This window comes from Pelodiscus sinensis, chromosome 6 (genome assembly GCF_049634645.1).
Source record: "Pelodiscus sinensis isolate JC-2024 chromosome 6, ASM4963464v1, whole genome shotgun sequence".
NCBI lineage: Eukaryota > Metazoa > Chordata > Testudines > Trionychidae > Pelodiscus > Pelodiscus sinensis.
This window is the reverse complement of record NC_134716.1, coordinates 29,168,407-29,186,431: the sequence shown is the minus strand read 5'-3', so window position 1 is coordinate 29,186,431 and position 18,025 is coordinate 29,168,407. Positions and strand designations below refer to the sequence as shown.

Genomic DNA, 18,025 nt, shown 5'->3' with positions numbered 1-18,025 from the left:
TGTGGTTGGCATCGGTATGCTCCCCAGCATGGCACCCCTCTCAACAGAATAGTGACTGTCCCCCATATGTCCTCCAGACACTGCAGTGGTAGACAGTACTGGACAATGTCTTGGCCAGAGTTCCATTTCAGCAACCTTCGCACTCCCTGTTGTTGCTGTCCAATGACTTGGACCGGGGCTGGGAAGCCCACCTCGTATCATTGCAGATGCAGAGGACATGAACCTATGCAGAGCTGAACCGTCACATAAATGATAAAAAGCTCAGGGCAGTATGGAAGGCATGCACAGTGTTCCTCCCACACCTGTTGGGCACAGTGGTGAAAGTTCTCAAAGACAACACAGCCACAATATTCTATATCAATAGTTAAGGAGAGATCCACTCCGCAGCTCTCTGCCAAGATGTACTAGCTGTCTAGGGCTTCTGCATCAGGCACAACATCTCCCTGGAGGCCTGTCACCTCTGTGGAGCTAAGAATGTGATCATGGACCACCTGAACAGGAAGTTCTCTTCTCACCATGAGTGGACCCTTCACCTTAAAGTGACTCTTCCAAGAGTGGGGATCTCCAGAGGTTGAGATTTTTGCTACCTGCCAGAATGAAAAGTGTCTTCTGTTCTGCTCCCAACTTGTTCTCGAGGAGGGTTTCCTGCCCTTTCCACTAATCAGCAAGGTGTTGCAAAAGATCAGGTAATCCTCATTGTGCCAGTATGGCCTCATCAGCACTGGTTTGGCGTGCTCGTCAGCCTGCTGGACAGGTGGCTGTGGTCACTTCCAGCTTGCCTGGACCTTCTCTCGCAGAACCAGGGCCAACTGTTGCATCCAAACCTTCAGTCTCTCCAGCTAACAGTATGGATGCTTTGTGGATGCTTCATGGCTAAACCTGAAGAACAGGCATGCTCGTTGGAGGTGCAGCAAGTCCTTTTGGAGAACAGAAAGTCCTCCAATGCGGTTTCTTACATGGTGAAATGGACCCGATGTTTTGTTTGGGCAGCACAGAAAGGAGGAAGCCCCTCTGCAGATGATATTGATCTACCTCCTTCACCTGAAACACTCAGGTCTGGCTCTTGAATCAATCAAGATCCACTTAGCCACAATCTCAGCCTTTCATCCTCCACTTCAGGGCCAACCTGTATTCTCCCACAACCTCACGGCTAGGTTCTGTCTCAGCTGATGAGTCCATCGTTTGAGCCGCTGGCCTCTTGTTCCTGGTCTCATTTGTCTGTGAAGGTGGCCATCTTGGTGGCAATTACATCAGCAGGGAAGGTATCCGAGCTTTCAGCGTTCACCTGAGAACCACCTCACATGGCCTCCTTTAAGGATAAGGTGCAGTTTAGACTGCATCCTGTTTTCCTCCCTAAGGTGGTTTCAGCCTTCCATTTGGGCCAGGATATCTTTTTCCCTGTCTTCTATCCTAAACCACATAAGACTAGTGAGGAGAGATGCCTCCATATCATGAACATCAGGCATTTGCCTTTTACCTAGACCACACGTGATCCTTCCATAAATCCTCTCAACATATGAAAGGTCTTCCGATTTCTTCACAGAGGATCTCCAGATGGATCACCTTCTGCATCGGAATGTGCTACAAGCTGGCAGGCATCCAACCTCTATCATTCGTCAAAGCTCACTGTACCAGGGCATGAACCTCTTTGACCACCTTCCTAATTAATTTCCCAATTGCCAACATCTGTAAGGCAGCAGATGTGGTCTTTGGTCCACCCATTTACGTCTCATTACCGCTGTTATGCAGCAGGCCAGAGGAGATGCAGCATTTGGTAGTGCTGTCCTCTCTTCTGCATGTTCATAAACAGGAGAAAAGAAAGAAAGCTGCAGTAAACTCCTGCATACCTTTGCAGATGCTGCTTAGAGTCACTCAGGTTGAATGGACATGAGTGATCACTCAAAGAAGAAAAGACAGTTACCTGTTTCTGTAACTGGTGTTCTTTGAGATGTGTCACTCATGTCCATTCAACATCCCCCCCTTTTCTTTCCCTCTGTCTGAGTTTCCAGCAAGAAGGAACTAGAGAGGGAGAGGCCCAGGAGCTCCCTATATAGTGCAGTATGTGTGCACCACTCTAGGGAACACTGAGACCCGGTTCCCTACAGATACTGCTGAGAGAAAATCTACCGGTGCATGTGGTGAGCACACATACCTACGCTGAATGGACATGAGTAATACATCTTGAAGAACACTTGCTACGGAAACAGGTAACTGTCTTTTATTGTTCCAGGAATGAAAAGAGATGGGAATTACTATTTCATTTCCAGGGACACACTGCACTTTCATTGTATGTGCACAACTCTTACATACCCTCAGGCAAAATTTAACTACCATTTGCCTTTTTTTAAAAAAGCACATCAGATTGATAAAAGAACAGTCATTCTAGTAGTGTACTGCTTATTTGTTTGTTTATTTATGACCCAGTTCAGCAACTTTGCCTGTCACCTTTCGCTGTGCAGAAGACAAAAACCATATTGACAAAAGAATTACCAGATTTGTTTTACCAGTCGGAGCTACAATCAACATGGATGGAACAGCCCTCTATGAAGCTGTGGCAGCTGTTTTTATCGCACAGCTTAATGACTTAGATATGGATATTGGCAAAATAGCTACCATTAGGTGAGGGTGATGCCATTACATGAGTGTTTTATATTGTTACTGAATTGTGGATTTATTTCATGCGCTCTAATGGAATTTTGCTGATTTCATACCTATCATTCACACCACTGAGCAGTAAAGGTTACATTTGCACCTCTTTGACAAATCCTCAGTAAATAGGCTTCGTTCAGGGGACCTGTGTTCAAATTTGAGGTGGGGAATGAGGAACCCAGAGCAACCCACTATCTATGTCTCCCACCCCACCCAAGTTTCGCCTCAGTCCTGCTATTTAGTCAGATTCTAAGCGTGCTGGGGGGGTCTATGTACTTGCTCTGGACAGCAGAGCCATGGCAGCTCCATAGCTTGTACCCATTGTTTGCCTGCCCAAGGACAGGTCAGGTCTACTCCTAATTGTCATCAGCCACTATGTCAACAATAGCACTGATAACATCTGCAAATGATCGAAACCTTCTGGGGCCCTAGATTCTACCTGCCTCTGTGCAGGTATAACTCCCAGTAAAGTATGGGACTGGCAGGAAGCAGGGGTTTTACAAATTAGTTTTGTATTTCAATAAATATACATGTCTGAATGTAGCAGAAAAATCTACTCAGGAGGAGGATATTCTCAAACTGTTTTTTTGCTGATTTGTCTGGGATTTAGTGTCACAGCTACTGCAGCCAGCATCGGAGCTGCAGGGGTTCCCCAGGCTGGACTAGTCACCATGGTGATTGTGCTGAGTGCAGTTGGGCTGCCTGCTGAAGATGTTACCCTGATCATAGCAGTTGACTGGCTTCTGTAAGTTTAATATATTCAGCATTTAACTATTTCATTAATGTATCTTATACATAGTGCATGAACATCTATGACCAGACTTTTAATCCTGTGTTTAGTTCTCCTTCTGTCTAGGCTGTTCAATAAAATGTTTAAAAATTAACTAGAAATAAAATTGATCAGAGATACCAGTGCCACACCTCTGATTTGACATACAATTATATCATAGATTCATGGGACCTGGAAAGGTCATCTAGTCCAACCCCTTGCACTCAAGGCTGGAGTAAATATTATCTAGTTCAGTGGTTCCCAGACTTTTTGGCATCACTCCCCCTTTTTGATTTTTGAGAAACACACACACACACGGTCCGCCCGCCCCTCTCCTCCTCCCCGCAATAGCGGCAAAACTTGTTGAGCAAAAAAAAGGAAATGACCAGGGCCAAAAAACAAAAATAACAGCAAAACTTATGGGGGAGGGGGAGGGTGACTGACGGGCGAGGGGGCTGGGTTGCCTCACGCCCTCCCTGGAATTTCTTCATGCCCCCCAGTTTTGGAACCCATGATCTAGTTCATTCCTGAAAGCTGTTTGTCTAATATGCTCTTTAAAATCTCCAGTGATGGAGATTCCACAACCTCCCTAGGCAATTTATTCCCTAGAGGATAAAGATAATTGTTAATTAAAACAAATAACAGTGTTAGCAGAAGTTGGCCCTCTTTTATCTTTATTTTATATTTTATTTGAAGATGACATAGAAGACCAGATTTTTATAAAACAAGGACATAGATCCATACACACAATACATACAAAATACTCAAATCAATTACCACAACTTCATATGCACATCAATGTTTAAATACCTGTTTTTCACACCGGAGTGCCACTCTTTGCCAATGTAGTAATGATAATTGCATTTGCAAGAGTAGATAAGAAAATGGCCTCAATCCATACACACAATACATACAAAATACTCACACCAATTACCACAACTTCATATGCACATCAGTGTTTAAATACCTGTTTTTCACACCAGAGTGCCACAATTCACCAATGTAGTAATGATAATTGCATTTGCAAGAGTAGATAAGAAAATGGCCTCAGTTCATGAAAATCTAACTCAAAATATACAGGCTACAAAATGTAAGTGAAAAAAAGAACTGTAAGAAAAAATACCCATATCAGTCAGTGGTATTTGTTATAGTTGGGGCCCTACCAAATTCATGGCCATGAAAAACGCATCACAGACTGTGAAATTGGTCTGCATACCCTGAAATCTGGTCTTTTACCTTATACAATACAGCTTTCATGGGGAAGACTAGCTTTTCTGAAATTGGAAGTTGCAACAGGGTCACAAGTTTATCCTTGGGGGGGGGGGGGGAGAAAAGGGTGAATCACCATATTGCCACCCTTATTTCTGTACTGCCTTCAGGTTAGGTCTACACTTTAGAGTTTTTGCGCAAAAGCTTGCGGAGTGTCCACACCTCAAGTGCATTTTTGTGCAAGTAAAACAAAAGAACAGTGGGGGGTTCCCGGAATAGGTATTCTATGAGGAATAACTCCTTCTTGTGAAAGAGTTCTTGCACAAGAAGCCTGTAGTCTATACATAGCCTCAGACTTGGCGAGGCTCCCAGCTCTGAAGGTGGCACCCTGCCAGAATCAGCGCAGATGTAAGGATGGCAATACCATATCATTTATAGTTCTATGCTGCTGTTGGCAGTGATTCTGCCTTCAGATTAGAGATGTGAATGTATACCTGTGTACACCTTTGACCGATGAGCCTGAGCTCATCAGTTAACCCTCTGGGTTACATGCACCTCACCGCTGCGCTGCTGCCTCTTAAGCAGCATGGGGAGATAGGTGGCTCCATGGGATCTGCCTCCCCACAAGCATCAGCTCATACTTGCCCCCCCTCCCTGCTGCCTCTGATACAGAGGTAGCAGGGCGGGAGGGCACCCATGTTCTGTCTAAGCTGTGTGGAAGCACAGCCCCACAGCTGCTTAATGAGCCCCACCCAACCAGGGGCTCAAGACTTGCGCATGAAGCTGTCTGGCTTGGGGAGGGGCACTTCTCCCTCAGTGACAGCTGTAGCTCTCTTCTGAGGACAGAGCAACAGGCCCCTCCCAGGCTATAGATACACATCCCCTCCTTACCAGCTGGGAAAAATTCACTGCTCTGTCCTCAACAAGGAGTACCTTTAGGTGAAAAGAAACAGTTTCTTCTACCTCCACTTTCAGTAAGGGACTACCTTTCTTTTTTATTTCAATATGGCAGTTTATCAAGTCATACTGATATCATTATTAAAAAAGGATGCACAGAGTTACAACATCTCAGCAAGTTTCTTTGTCTTCCTCATGCTAATCAGACTTTTATTTGATTTACTGTTCACTAAGTCTACTCATTATCTGATGATGGGGACAGACGTATCCCATCCAGAATGGGGAGCCTATCTAGCACAATTCACAACTGTTTACGACAAAAAATTGTTTGGAAGAAGTCAGAATGCTTTTATCAGAAAAAACTCCTCTGGGAAGTGCCATGCCCTTCAATACAAAGATTTTTCAGCACTAGTGATGCTCTTTAGATGGCTATTACTGTGCTACCTATAGTAGTAATGTGGCCAGTATCAAATTCAGGAATCTTAAAACCTTTATAGTACCACATACCATATATTTCATAGGGCAGATTTTCAAGAGTATTCCCTGGTACTCTGGAATCCCCTAAAGACGTTTGTTGTCACAGCTGTTAAACCAGGACCTGTAATCTAGTTAACATCAGCAATGTGAAATTACTTGAAATAAGAGCATCTAAAGGAAAGAGCTTCATACACATGGAAAAAAGGGCTGTTCCCAAGGATTCAGTATGCAGCTGCTCCCCGAGTTGCAAACGGTTGAGTTACAACCATTCGCACTTACGACCAAAGCTCCCATAGAGCGTTCGTAAAAGCAGTCCCCGAGTTACGAACGTGACCCCGCGCTTACGAACAGCACAGTCGCGTGTAACTCAATGGGGTCCGAGTTACGAACAGATCGAGTTACGGCCAAGTGTTTGGTTCGTAACTCAGAATGAGGCTGTAATCACAGAATTCTACACGATGTGCTTTTAACCTGTGAGCTGTTATTTACAGCCCATTAAGTTTACTGCACAGTGCCTGTAAACTGGTAATATTCCACCTCTTTTTAAGTTGTTCTTTTATGTCTTACACAAATTCTTTCCTCCCTTGAACTTTGGATCATGCAATCAGACATTTACATGCACTAAAATTTGATTTCTTAATAATAAAACAATAATAATCCATTTTAATGCAAATGATAGCTACAAACTTGTGTATCTATAAAGTAAAATCCCTTTATCAGCAAAGCTGTAATGATAATGACTAATAATCGCATCTGCACAGCAGAGAAGAGGCTGTTGCTTCTGCATTGCTTAGCTCTGAAATGAATCTGTGCCAGAGAAAATATTTTTGATTGAATTCAGCTATTTAAGGTGATTGATTTTTAAAAATATCATTAATGTTGGGCTGATTTTTCCACTAACGTATTCAGGTGGAGTTAAATGATGGTTGTTGTAACATGGGTGTACTATAGGCAGAGCTGTTCTGATCATGGATGGCTTGGGGTAAACATCCTATGCCCCAATCTTTGGGATCCCCATGGCAGCCGCCTCAACAGTCCTATGACGGGACCTTTGGAATTACCTGGGGGACCAAGCATGGTGAAGTGGAGCACAGCAGGCTAGGAGGAGATGGCAGGACAGAGTGGAGCAGGCTGCCAGGTCGCTCCAGCTCCTTCCTGCCACTGGTGAGTTTCATAGAATCGTAGAACTGGAAGAGACCTCAGAAGGTCATCAAGTCCAGCCCCCTGCTCTAGGCAGGACCAATTCCAACTAAATCAACCCGGCCAGGGCTTTGTCAAGCCGAGACTTAAACACCTCTAGGGATGGAGACTCCACTACTTCCCTAGGTAACCAATTCCAGTGCTTCACCACCCTCCTAGTGAAATAGTTTTTCCTAATATCCAACCTGGACCTCTCCCACCACAACTTGAGACCATTGCTCCTTGTTCTGCCATCTGTCACTACTGAGAACAGCCTCTCTCCATCCTCTTTGGAACCTCCCTTCAGGAAGTTGAAGGCTGCTATCAAATCCCCCCTCACTCTTTGCTTCTGCAGACTAAACAGACGCAAGTCCCTCAGCCTCTCCTCATAAGTCATATGCTCCAGCCACCTAATCATTTTGGTTGCCCTCCGCTGGACCCTCTCCAATGCGTCCACATCTGGGGGGCCCAGAACTGGACACGATACTCCAGATGCGGCCTCACCAAAGCCAAATAAAGGGGAATGATGACATCTCTTGATCTGCTGGCAATGCTCCTCTTAATGCAACCTAATATGCCATTAGCCTTCTTGGCTACAAGGGCACACTGTTGACTCATATCTTGCTTCTCATCCACTGTAACCCCCAGGTCCTTTTCTGCAGAACTACTACTTAACCGGTTGGTCCCCAGCTTGTAACTATGCTTGGGATTCTTTCTGTCCCAAGTGCAGGACTCTACACTTGTCCTTGTTGAAACTCATCAGATTTCTTGTGGCCCAATCCTCCAATTTGTCTAAGTCATTCTGTACCCTATCTCTGCCCTTAAGCATATCTACCTCTCCCCCCAGCTTAGTGTCATCCGCAAACTTGCTGAGGGTGCAATCCATCCCCTCATCCAGATCATTAATAAAGATATTGAACAAAACCGGTCCTAGAACCGAACCTTGGGGCACTCCGCTAGAAACCGACCGCCATCCTGACATCGAGCCATTGATCACTACCCGCTGGGCCCGGCCTTCTAGCCATCTTTCTATCCATCTTACCATCCATTTATCCAATCCACAATCCCTTAACTTGCTGGCAAGAATATTGTGGGAGACCGTATCAAAAGCCTTGCTAAAGTCAAGGTATATAACATCCACTGACTTCCCCATGTCCACCGAGCCAGTTACCTCATCATAGAAGCTAATCAGATTGGTCAGGCACGACTTGCCCTTTGTGAATCCATGCTGACTATTCCTAATCACTTTCCTCTCATCCAAGTGCCTCAATATGGATTCCTTAAGAATCCCTTCCATGATTACCTCCTTCATCCATTAGGGGCTGCACACCCTCTCTGATCACCTTCTTCTTGTTAACATGCCTGTAGAAACCTTTCTTGTTATCCTTCACATCCTTAGCCAGTCGCAATTCCATTTGCGCTTTCGCCTTCCTGATAACCCCCTGGCATTCTCGAGCTATACCTTTAAACTCCTCCCTGGTCATTTGTCCAAGTTTCCACTCTTTGTAAGCTTCCTTTTTGTGCTTAAGTTCACCAAGGATTTCCCCTGTAAGCCAGTCCGGTCTCCTACCATGTTTGCCTCTCTTGCTATGCGTCGGGATGGTTTCTTTCTGTGCCTTCAATAAGGCTTCTTTAAAATACTGCCAGCTGTCCTGGACTCCTTTCCCCTTCATGTTAACATCCCAGGAGATTCTGCCCATCAGATCTCGGAGGGAGTCAAAATCTGCTTTTTAGAAGTCCAAGGTGTGTATTTTACTACTCTCTTTTCTTCCTTTGGTCAGGATCCTGAAATCTACCATCTCATGATCACTGCTTCCCAGGTTGTCACCCACCTCCACTTCCCCTATTAGTTCCTCCCTGTTTGTGAGCAGAAGGTCAAGCTGCGCACGGCCCCTGGTCGGATCCTTCAGCACCTGTGTCAAGAAGTTATCCCCAACATTCTCCAAAAACTTCCTGGATTGCCTGTGTACTGCCGTATAGGTTTCCCAGCAGATGTCAGGGTGATTAAAGTCCCCCACGAGAACCAGGGCCTGCGATCTGGAAGCTTCGCTCAGTTGTCCAAAGAAAGCCTCATCTACCTCATCCACCTAATTCGGTGGCCTGTAGCAAACACCAACCACAACATCAAGGCTGTTGTTTGCTCCTTTAAACTTAACCCATAGACTCTCAACAGGTTTTTCTCCCTCTTTATACTGGAGTTCAGAGCAATCGTAGTGCTCTCTTCTATATAGTGCAACTCCTCCTCCTTTTCTCCCCTGCCTTTTGTTCCTGAACAGTCTATACCCTTCCATGACAGCGCTCCAGTCATACGAGTCATCCCACCAAGTCTCTGTTATCCCAATTAAATCATATTTCTTGGTCTGGGCCAGGGCCTCCAGTTCTTCCTGTTTGTTGCCCAGGCTTCTCGCATTACTGTACAAACACTTCAGGTAACCAGTTGATCGTCCTATCTTCTCCATTCGAAACATGGGTCCTCCTTTCTTGCCCCTTCCTCTCTGCATTTCTTCCCGGTATCCGACTTTTCCACTCCCCTCAGGGTTTTGGTCACCGTCCCCCGACGAACCTAGTTTAAAGCCCTCCTCACTAGGTTTGCAAGCCTGCCCGCGAAGATGCTCCTTCCTCTCTTCGTTAGGTGGATCCCATCTCTTCCTAACAATCCTTGCGCCCGGAACAGAGTCCCATGGTCGAAGAAACCAAAGCCCTCTCTGCGACACCACCTGCGCAACCACGCATTTACGTCCTCAATTCGACGATCCCTGCCCAGTCCTTTCCCTTCAACAGGGAGGATGGAGGAGAATACCACTTGCGCTCCAAATTCTTGGATCCTTCTTCCTAGCGCTACATAATCTGCAGTAACACGCTCAAGATCATTCTTGGCCGTATCATTAGTTCCCACATGGAGAAGCAGGAAGGGGTAGCGATCCGAAGGTTTGATCAGCTTGGTAAGCCTCTCAGTGACATCCTGAATGCGAGCTCCCGGTAAGCAGCACACCTCTCGAGATTCCAGGTCCGGACGGCAGAGGGATGGCTCAGTCCCTCTTAGAAGGGAGACCCTAACCACCACCACCCATCGTTTCCTTTTGGGCGTGGTGACCGCGGAACTCCCATCCGTAGGACTATGCATCCCATGCCTTCCAGTAGATGGTGTTCCCTTCTGGTTTCTTCCTTGTGAGGTTCCTTCCAGGGCTTTCAGCACTGCAGAGCCTGTGGAGAGAGCTTGAAAGCGATTACTTACCTCTATAGCATCGGGGGATTCCCGTGCTGGCCTTTTTCCCCATCTAGAAGTTACATGCTGCCAGTTCTGTTCTTGGTCACATACTGCCCTCTCTGGCTCTTCTGCCTGCCGTGCTTGAAGGATTAAATGCTGCCTTCTATCGAGGAAGTCTTCATCCTCTCTGATCAAGCGTAGGGTCGACACTTGGGCCTCCAGTCCTCTAATTTTTTCTTCCAAAATGTCGACCAGCTCGCACTTGGTGCAGATAAAATCCGTTCTTTCTTCCGGGAGGAAGACAAACATGGCACACGCTGGGCAGGTAACAACAGCAGACCCATCACCAACCATCCCTGCTGTCCTGGAAAAGGGATTTAAAAAGAAAGGCAAGAGTTTGTGTGGGGGATGACCACTGCTGCCATCCTGCACTGTGCTTCCCAATAATTCCACAGTGTAAGTTGCTGGGGGGGGGGGGGGAGGGAATTCAGGCAAGTGCACAGGAAGGAGAAGGGACAGAGCAAGAGCAGGGCATGGGAGAGAGGGTGAAGTGGGTTGGGGCAGAGGTGGGGTAGGACCTGCTCCTGGGATGCTGGGAGAGGTTGCCTCAGGCCTTGTGCACCTTAGGGACAGACCTGACTGTAGGACAGTATATAAGTGCGAGTCTGTGTGGAAGGCAGCCAGACTTTTCCAGCTATGCTCCTCAAGTGCAGAGTTGTTAGCTAGCTAGCAGCACTGAACAGTCAAGAAGAGCTGTGTTTCTGATCAGGTTGAATCAGCAACCAGGACTGAGAACAACTGTTCAAAATAATTTTTGAAAATTGTTTCAGGATCCCATGTAAGCATAAAGGCTGTTTATTTGCAACAACGTCAGAGGCATCTGTTAGTACTTTTAGCAGCAGTGCTGCAACTAAACATATTTCAGACAACTAAGTGTCAGTAGCAAGCAAAAGATTTCAATCATCCAATAAAACCACCATCATGAATCGGTTTGTAATAAAGACCGGCCAATAGCAAGAAGACTCCATAGATGAAAAGGCTGTTCAGTTCATTTATACCAAATTCTCCTTTTTGCATTGTTAACAATAAACACCTTCATTGACATGGTTGAGTCCTTATGACCAGGCTAACTCCACTGGGTAGAGCAGACATTGGTGGAAGATTGCCAGATACAGTGAATCAGAAGGAACTTTAACAGTGTGCAAGAAATACAAAGGGAAAATTTGCCAGCTTGATGGGTGGTGCAATATACACAATGATCCAATAATTTGTGCCTGTGTGACAAGAGAAGATGGGGTTGCATATCTATCAGAAACAATAGATACATTGGGAAATGCATACAACAGAATATTTAAAAGAAACGGCAGGGAGCAAAAGTCAACTGTCACGTGCAGTTTTATCACAAACAATTCTGCAAACATGGCAAAGTTGAGAAGATACTTCGAAGAAAAAAATGGAAGGATGCTCCATAGTAATACATTGTTTTGAACAATTTATCAAAAATTGGCCTATTCTCATATATTGGGAAGAAAACTGTGATTAAATAGATGGCAGTATCTCATCCAAAGTATCTAACAGTGGCTCAAAGAGGAACGTAGAGGATAGGCTCAGTATACTGACACCTATTATCCATAGCCTTACACTACTTCAGAGGAATTGCTGCTGCATTGCTGATGCTGTCCAAATTTGGAAAGCACTTCAAGAGATATTGACGAAAGAAATATCTCACCAGAAAGTTAAAACTACAGGCACACAAGAAGCAAATGGATCAAACACTACTCCACCTAATTTTCTTGTGAACATTCTTAACCCCAGATATAAAGACAGACGGCTAACTTCTGAAGATGATGATGCTGCAATGGCATAGACATCTCTGTGTGATTACTCCTCAGTTATTCCAGTCATAATAAATTTCAGTGTTGGAGCGAAAGCATATAATCAGTAAAAGTTTACTGATGATATTTTGAATAAAGTCACTCTCCTGAATTGGTGGGAATCATTAGCCAGGCACCTTGAAACAGAGTTCCTTCAGTTGCTAAGCCAACTTTTCACAGCAGTAGCTTCCTCTTCAGACACAGAGAGAATATTCTCATAGTTTGGTATTTTTCACATAAATCGAATAGACCGGGAGCTGAAAAAGCAGTAAAACTTATATTTCTGTTTCAATCTATCAATCAGAATGACAGTGGGAGTGGGGATGATAAGAACTAATAGAAGTTTTAAGACTACTGCACATGTAGTGTTCTGTTAGGCCTCATCTATACTAGACCAGACAGATTGGTTTGAAGTGTGCGACTCCAGCTATGCAAAACGGAGTTGACTTACCTTAAGCCAAGCCGTGGCAGCATCCACACAGCAGGAGGCCAATGGGAACATGAGCTTCCATCAGCTTCCTTTGCTCCTTGCGGAATCAGGAGTATCAGATGCCAGCAGGGCCTGCCCTCAGCATTCAATTTAGGGGTCTATATTAGACCTGCTAAACTGAATACTAGAAGATTGACCTCTGGAGGCTCGATCTTCTCGCTAGTGTAGACATGTCCTCAGAGTTAATAAAATTTGAAAATGTAAAAAAAAGTGTAAGGACAGCCATCAACTGGCAATCAGGAAACTGCTACTATCACAAATGTGAAACATTTATGTAACATTTAAGATTTAGTTTAATAAAATATTAATGTAATTGTATTTGTGTGATTTAGTTCTTACCATTCCTAATGTACTGCTGCTGCATTTGGAGCTTGACACAGCTAATGAATATTATGGACTATTTCTTAAATTGATAAAAATCAAGTTATCTAAAAAAAGGTTCACAACAAATACCCTCTTTACATGTTGTAAAATACTGCACGGAGTTGTAAATTAACATGTTTTAGTGACCAGATTTGCACTGTTGTTTTAGAAATATGTGAAGGAGTATCAGTGGGAAACTTGATTTAAATCAATTAATTTTGTATGTGATTTAAATTGCCATTTAAATCAATCCACTCTGCTGTGGTGCTGATGCTAGTGAGCTGAAGAAGAGCTCTTAGCCAGAGGCAGAAAAAAGCAGCCCCTGCCAGCCAGCAGCAAGTCAGAGGGAACCATTGCCAGGAGAATTAGCCTCTCCACCTCTGACCCAGGAACGGTAGACTCCCTCAAGCTACAGAGGCAGCGGGAGGGTGGGGGGGGGGGGAGAGAGAGAAATGCCAGTACTGTAGTCAACTTGCTCATTTACATCCCTAACACATTGCCCAGTAGGCTGGCAATTCTGTCAGCTCCCGCTGCCTGAAATGATTGGGGGGGGAACAGGACAGTGAATCAAAAAAACCCAAAACATTTGCCCAGCTCTATTTGTAAAACTACACGTAATATTACCACCTAGTGACTTCTGCCATAACAGAATGTTATATTAACTGTTTATAAAAAAAAAAAAAAAAAAACCTTTTTAGTACAGTAATTCCAGGCTTTTCAAATAATATTGCCTAAAGACAAGGAGTGAAAAAAATTCTGCTCCTAGTTTCTACCCCAGTGTAAATCCAGAGTTAGACCAATACAACATCTGGATCAGTGTACACTAGTAGTTTAATTTTAAATTGATTATTAAAAAATATTTGTGTTTAAATAACACAGTTTCTAAGAAAGTACATTGGAACCAGAAATCCTAGCCTGTGTAACACAATATTTTTACTCCATAGGGACCGATTCAGAACAATGGTAAATGTCCTCGGAGATGCCTTTGGTGCAGGAATTGTGGAGAAGCTCTCAAAAAAAGAGCTAGAGCAGATGGGTGGCTCTTCTGAAGTCAACATAGTCAATCCTTTTGCCTTGGAAACATCAGCACTTGGTAATGAAGGAGGAGGAACCAAGAAATCCTATGTCAATGGAGGTTTTGCCGTAGATAAATCTGACGCCATATCATTCACCCAGACATCAAAGTTCTAAAGCCTACAGCTTCCAATGGCACTGAAGGAGCAGTGAAGGACACCACCATATGTGAGATCTTTTAGCAAGCTAAAGAATAATTAAGAAAGAGCTAATAACAAACTTGAGTAGATTTGATTAGATTTGATTGTTTTTTTCCCCACTGTTTGGAGTCTCAACATTTTGTCCCTGTGAGCAAGTTGATGGGAAGGCAAGTTGTAAAATATGTAATTTTTTAATCCTGTAAGATGGATGAGGCTTTTGAATGGCTCTTTGAAATCATCTTGCTCATAAGCTGGATGCTAGAACCAGACCAGTGAAGCAAAGCAAATGTGCTTCTCTAAAGCAGACTGCACTGTTTTACATCTCTCTTCGGTTCTGCTACTCTGTATGGAATTCTTGTTGATATTTTTGTCTTTCACATTTTTAAAAATTGCATCTAGACCATCTTCTGTAACTTGATAATGTGCCAAATTGCTCACTTCTGCAGCTTGAACAACACATAGGGAAAACAGTTTCAAAGGAAAACAGACCTTAAGCATTCTGCAAAAACTGTTTTACCACTTGAGGTTTTATGTTGCTTTTATTTTAAACATTCAGGATGCTGGAACTTACTGGTCAAGGAAGAGCTTCTAATGTTATGCTGTTGAAATTTTTTCCCCTATGAATGCCACCAGAGAGTATTCGTATGTGAAGCCTATACAGGTTTGCTCCTCTTATTTTTGAATAAATTATTGTAAAGTGAAACTCTCTGCCAACTTAGGTCTTCCTTGATAGTTTATTAATACATCACCATTGGAAGATGCAAGAAGCTAGCTTCAGTATTGTCCATCTTTTATATTAGCCTAGTTCTTCTCGGCTCCAGGACAGGCGGAGTAATGAAGATGAAAATAGCTAATCATAGGTGACTTCCAAATCTTTTCTTCTTGGAAAAAATGACATAAAATCAAGTGTAGATGAGGCACTCCTTTTTCTAGAGACATGCTACTGGCTAGCTAAGCTTTACACAACTAGTTGGTTTGTTTGCTCCTTGTTTTCATTTCTTGGTTAAACATGTGTAATTTTGCAGCTGCAAAACCCCTAAATCCCACCATTTCAGTGCCAAGTTCTACCAGATAAGTCATACTATTTTATCAAAGTTTCTGAACTAAGGAAGCCATGTGTTCTATTGACTTGTGACAATATCACCACGGGCTTCTTCATAAATACATTCCATAGTGTCAAACATTCTATGCAGTGCTGGATTCAGTATTTCCATGGTGCAAAATGATTCCCTGAGGGAGGAATCTCTGTTAAGAACAAACCGTTTGCCTTGAACATCTCCGTCATGTTGACCATCCTACTTGCAAAGCAAATTGAAATTCATACCCCAGAGTTTCTTTTTCTTAAATATACTTTAGTAAACATAAAATTGTATTTCCATGGTGTCAGAAATACGCAAATTCCTGGATTATTAGATAGTAAATTCAATCCTACACTTTTCTATTTAAGTGAACTGGGCTCTTAAATTATGTCAGTGAGGAGGGCTGCTGACAGGGCCCAGCAATTGAAAGGGCTGCTACGAGGGAAGTAGTGGTGACCAAAACCCCATGCCCTTTAAATTGATGCCAGAGCCCCATGCGGCACAGTCCAGACAACAATAAGGGCTGTCTGGGGGAGACAGAGTGCAGTCTTTAGCCCCACCCTTTCTCCCTATGGCCCCCCCACACACACATTGCCCAGGGCCCAGCGAAATCTGTCACCAGCCCTGTTAGCAAAACATAAGACTATGTATCTAAAATAAACATTGTAAAATATAACAGTGTGACTCTCAAGTAAAAGTACTGATATGTTTATACAAAATAAAAGCATGTACAAACTAAGTAAATCAATACTTTACTTGTGCAGAACTAGTATAAAAATATCTTTGTTTGTACAGCTTTGTTAATAGGACAAAAAGCCCACCAGTTCCATAGTTGTCTATACTATGCTTTGCCCTTTTTAAAAAATCTTTTCTGTAACCCGTTTCTTATAGGGCACAATGTGATCTAATTAAATATTTCTTTCTTTCATCCTTTCTCTGTCGTACCATCCACACTTCATCCTTCCGTGGAATTCTGGTTTTCTGCTGTTATGGCAGGAAAAACCCAATGAACTGCTTTGACACTGCATTGCTTTCACTAGTGATACATTTGCAGTTTTACTGTGTACGGATTACCCTTTTCACTATGGAAAGGAGACTATTCCCTCAGGGGCCCAATCTTAAAACTGCAAGCAAATCTTTTACCTGCAGAGGGAATAGGGGAAAGAATCCTCCTATCCAACACATGATTTAGCACTAAGGAACCTGTGTAGCCAACCTGCAAGCTGATATTGCTAGATAGGAGGAGCTGCAGCACCAGACAATCTACCTATATATTGATGATATTGTTAAATCCAGGGATGCCAATCCTCATATGTAGTTGTGGCCACATAGCAGCTTAGGGTGTGACCCACCAAGTTTGATTCAAACACTTGCTTTCTCCCTCCAGAAATCATTTTCCTTGCATGCAGTTCTGGATTCTGTCTTCTAGGGAGCTCCACAGATCTGGCCTCATACACAAGGGCTGTGTCTACACTGGGCCACTTATTCCGGAAAATCAGCCGCTTTTCCGGAATAAGCTGCGAGCTGTCTACACTGGCCCTTGAATTTCCGGAAAAGCAACGATGCTCTACTGTACAAAATCAGCCGCTATTGCGGAAAAACTATTCTGCTCCCGCTCGGGCATAAGTCCTTATTCCAGAACACTGTTCCGGAAAATGGCCAGTGTAAACAGCCCAGTAGTCTTTTCCGGAAAAAAGCCCCGATCGCGAAAATGGCGATCGGGGCTCTTTTCCAGAAAAGCACGTCTACATTGGCCACAGACGCTTTTCCGGAAAAAGGGCTTTTCCGGAAAAGCAGCCTGCCAATGTAGATGCTCCTTTTCCGGAAAAACTGAAAACAGAATAGTGTAGACACATGCCAGTGTAGACACAGCCAAGGGGAAAAGAATGTTACTGCTGCTTTAGGCCCTTTTGCAGCTGTGCAAACAACTTCTGGATTGGACCCAACATTTTATAAGTGGCACACACGGTTTTAACCATGAAATTTCCTCTGAAATCTGTGGGAGTCTCTTGTTCAAAATCATTCATAACTCTTAAAATCCTTCACACCGGATTGTCCAAATTTAGTGACACTAGGGCTACGTCTACATTGGCCCCTTTTCCGGAAAGGGCATGTTAATTTCACTAGTCGTAATAGGGAAATCCGCGGGGGATTTAAATATCCCCCGCGGCATTTAAATAAAAATGTCCGCCGCTTTTTTCCGGCTTTTAGAAAAGCCGGAAAAGAGCGTCTACACTGGCCCCGATCCTCCGGAAAAAGTGCCCTTTTCCGGAGGATCTTATTCCTACTTTGAAGGGCGCTTTGAAGTAGGAATAAGATCCTCCGGAAAAGGGCGCTTTTTCCGGCGGATCGGGGCCAGTGTAGACGCTCTTTTCCGACTTTTCTAAAAGCCGGAAAAAAGCGGCGGACATTTTTATTTAAATGCCGCGGGGGATATTTAAATCCCCCGCGGATTTCCCTATTACGACTCGTGAAATTAACATGCCCCTTCCGGAAAAGGGGCCAATGTAGACGAGCCCTAGGTGTCTCAATGGAAACCTTTCTAGGAACCAATTGAGAAGAAAGGAACTGCATCTAGTTAACATATATGAAACATTTATGTACATTTTAGAAGATA

General features: G+C 43.9%; 1 protein-coding gene across 1 annotated transcript in view; it reads left to right on the top strand.

Annotated features, from left to right (window-relative positions):
• The window catches only part of SLC1A1 (solute carrier family 1 member 1), a 63,482-nt gene extending 48,450 nt beyond the window's left edge, over positions 1 to 15,032 (top strand). Inside the window, exons 10-12 of the mRNA XM_075931640.1 lie at positions 2,425 to 2,619; positions 3,260 to 3,394; positions 14,060 to 15,032. Of these exons, the coding sequence (XP_075787755.1) occupies positions 2,425 to 2,619; positions 3,260 to 3,394; positions 14,060 to 14,306 (577 nt within the window). The 3' untranslated portion in view covers positions 14,307 to 15,032. The remainder of the gene's footprint in view (positions 1 to 2,424; positions 2,620 to 3,259; positions 3,395 to 14,059) is intronic.
• The last annotated feature ends 2,993 nt before the right edge of the window (positions 15,033 to 18,025 follow it).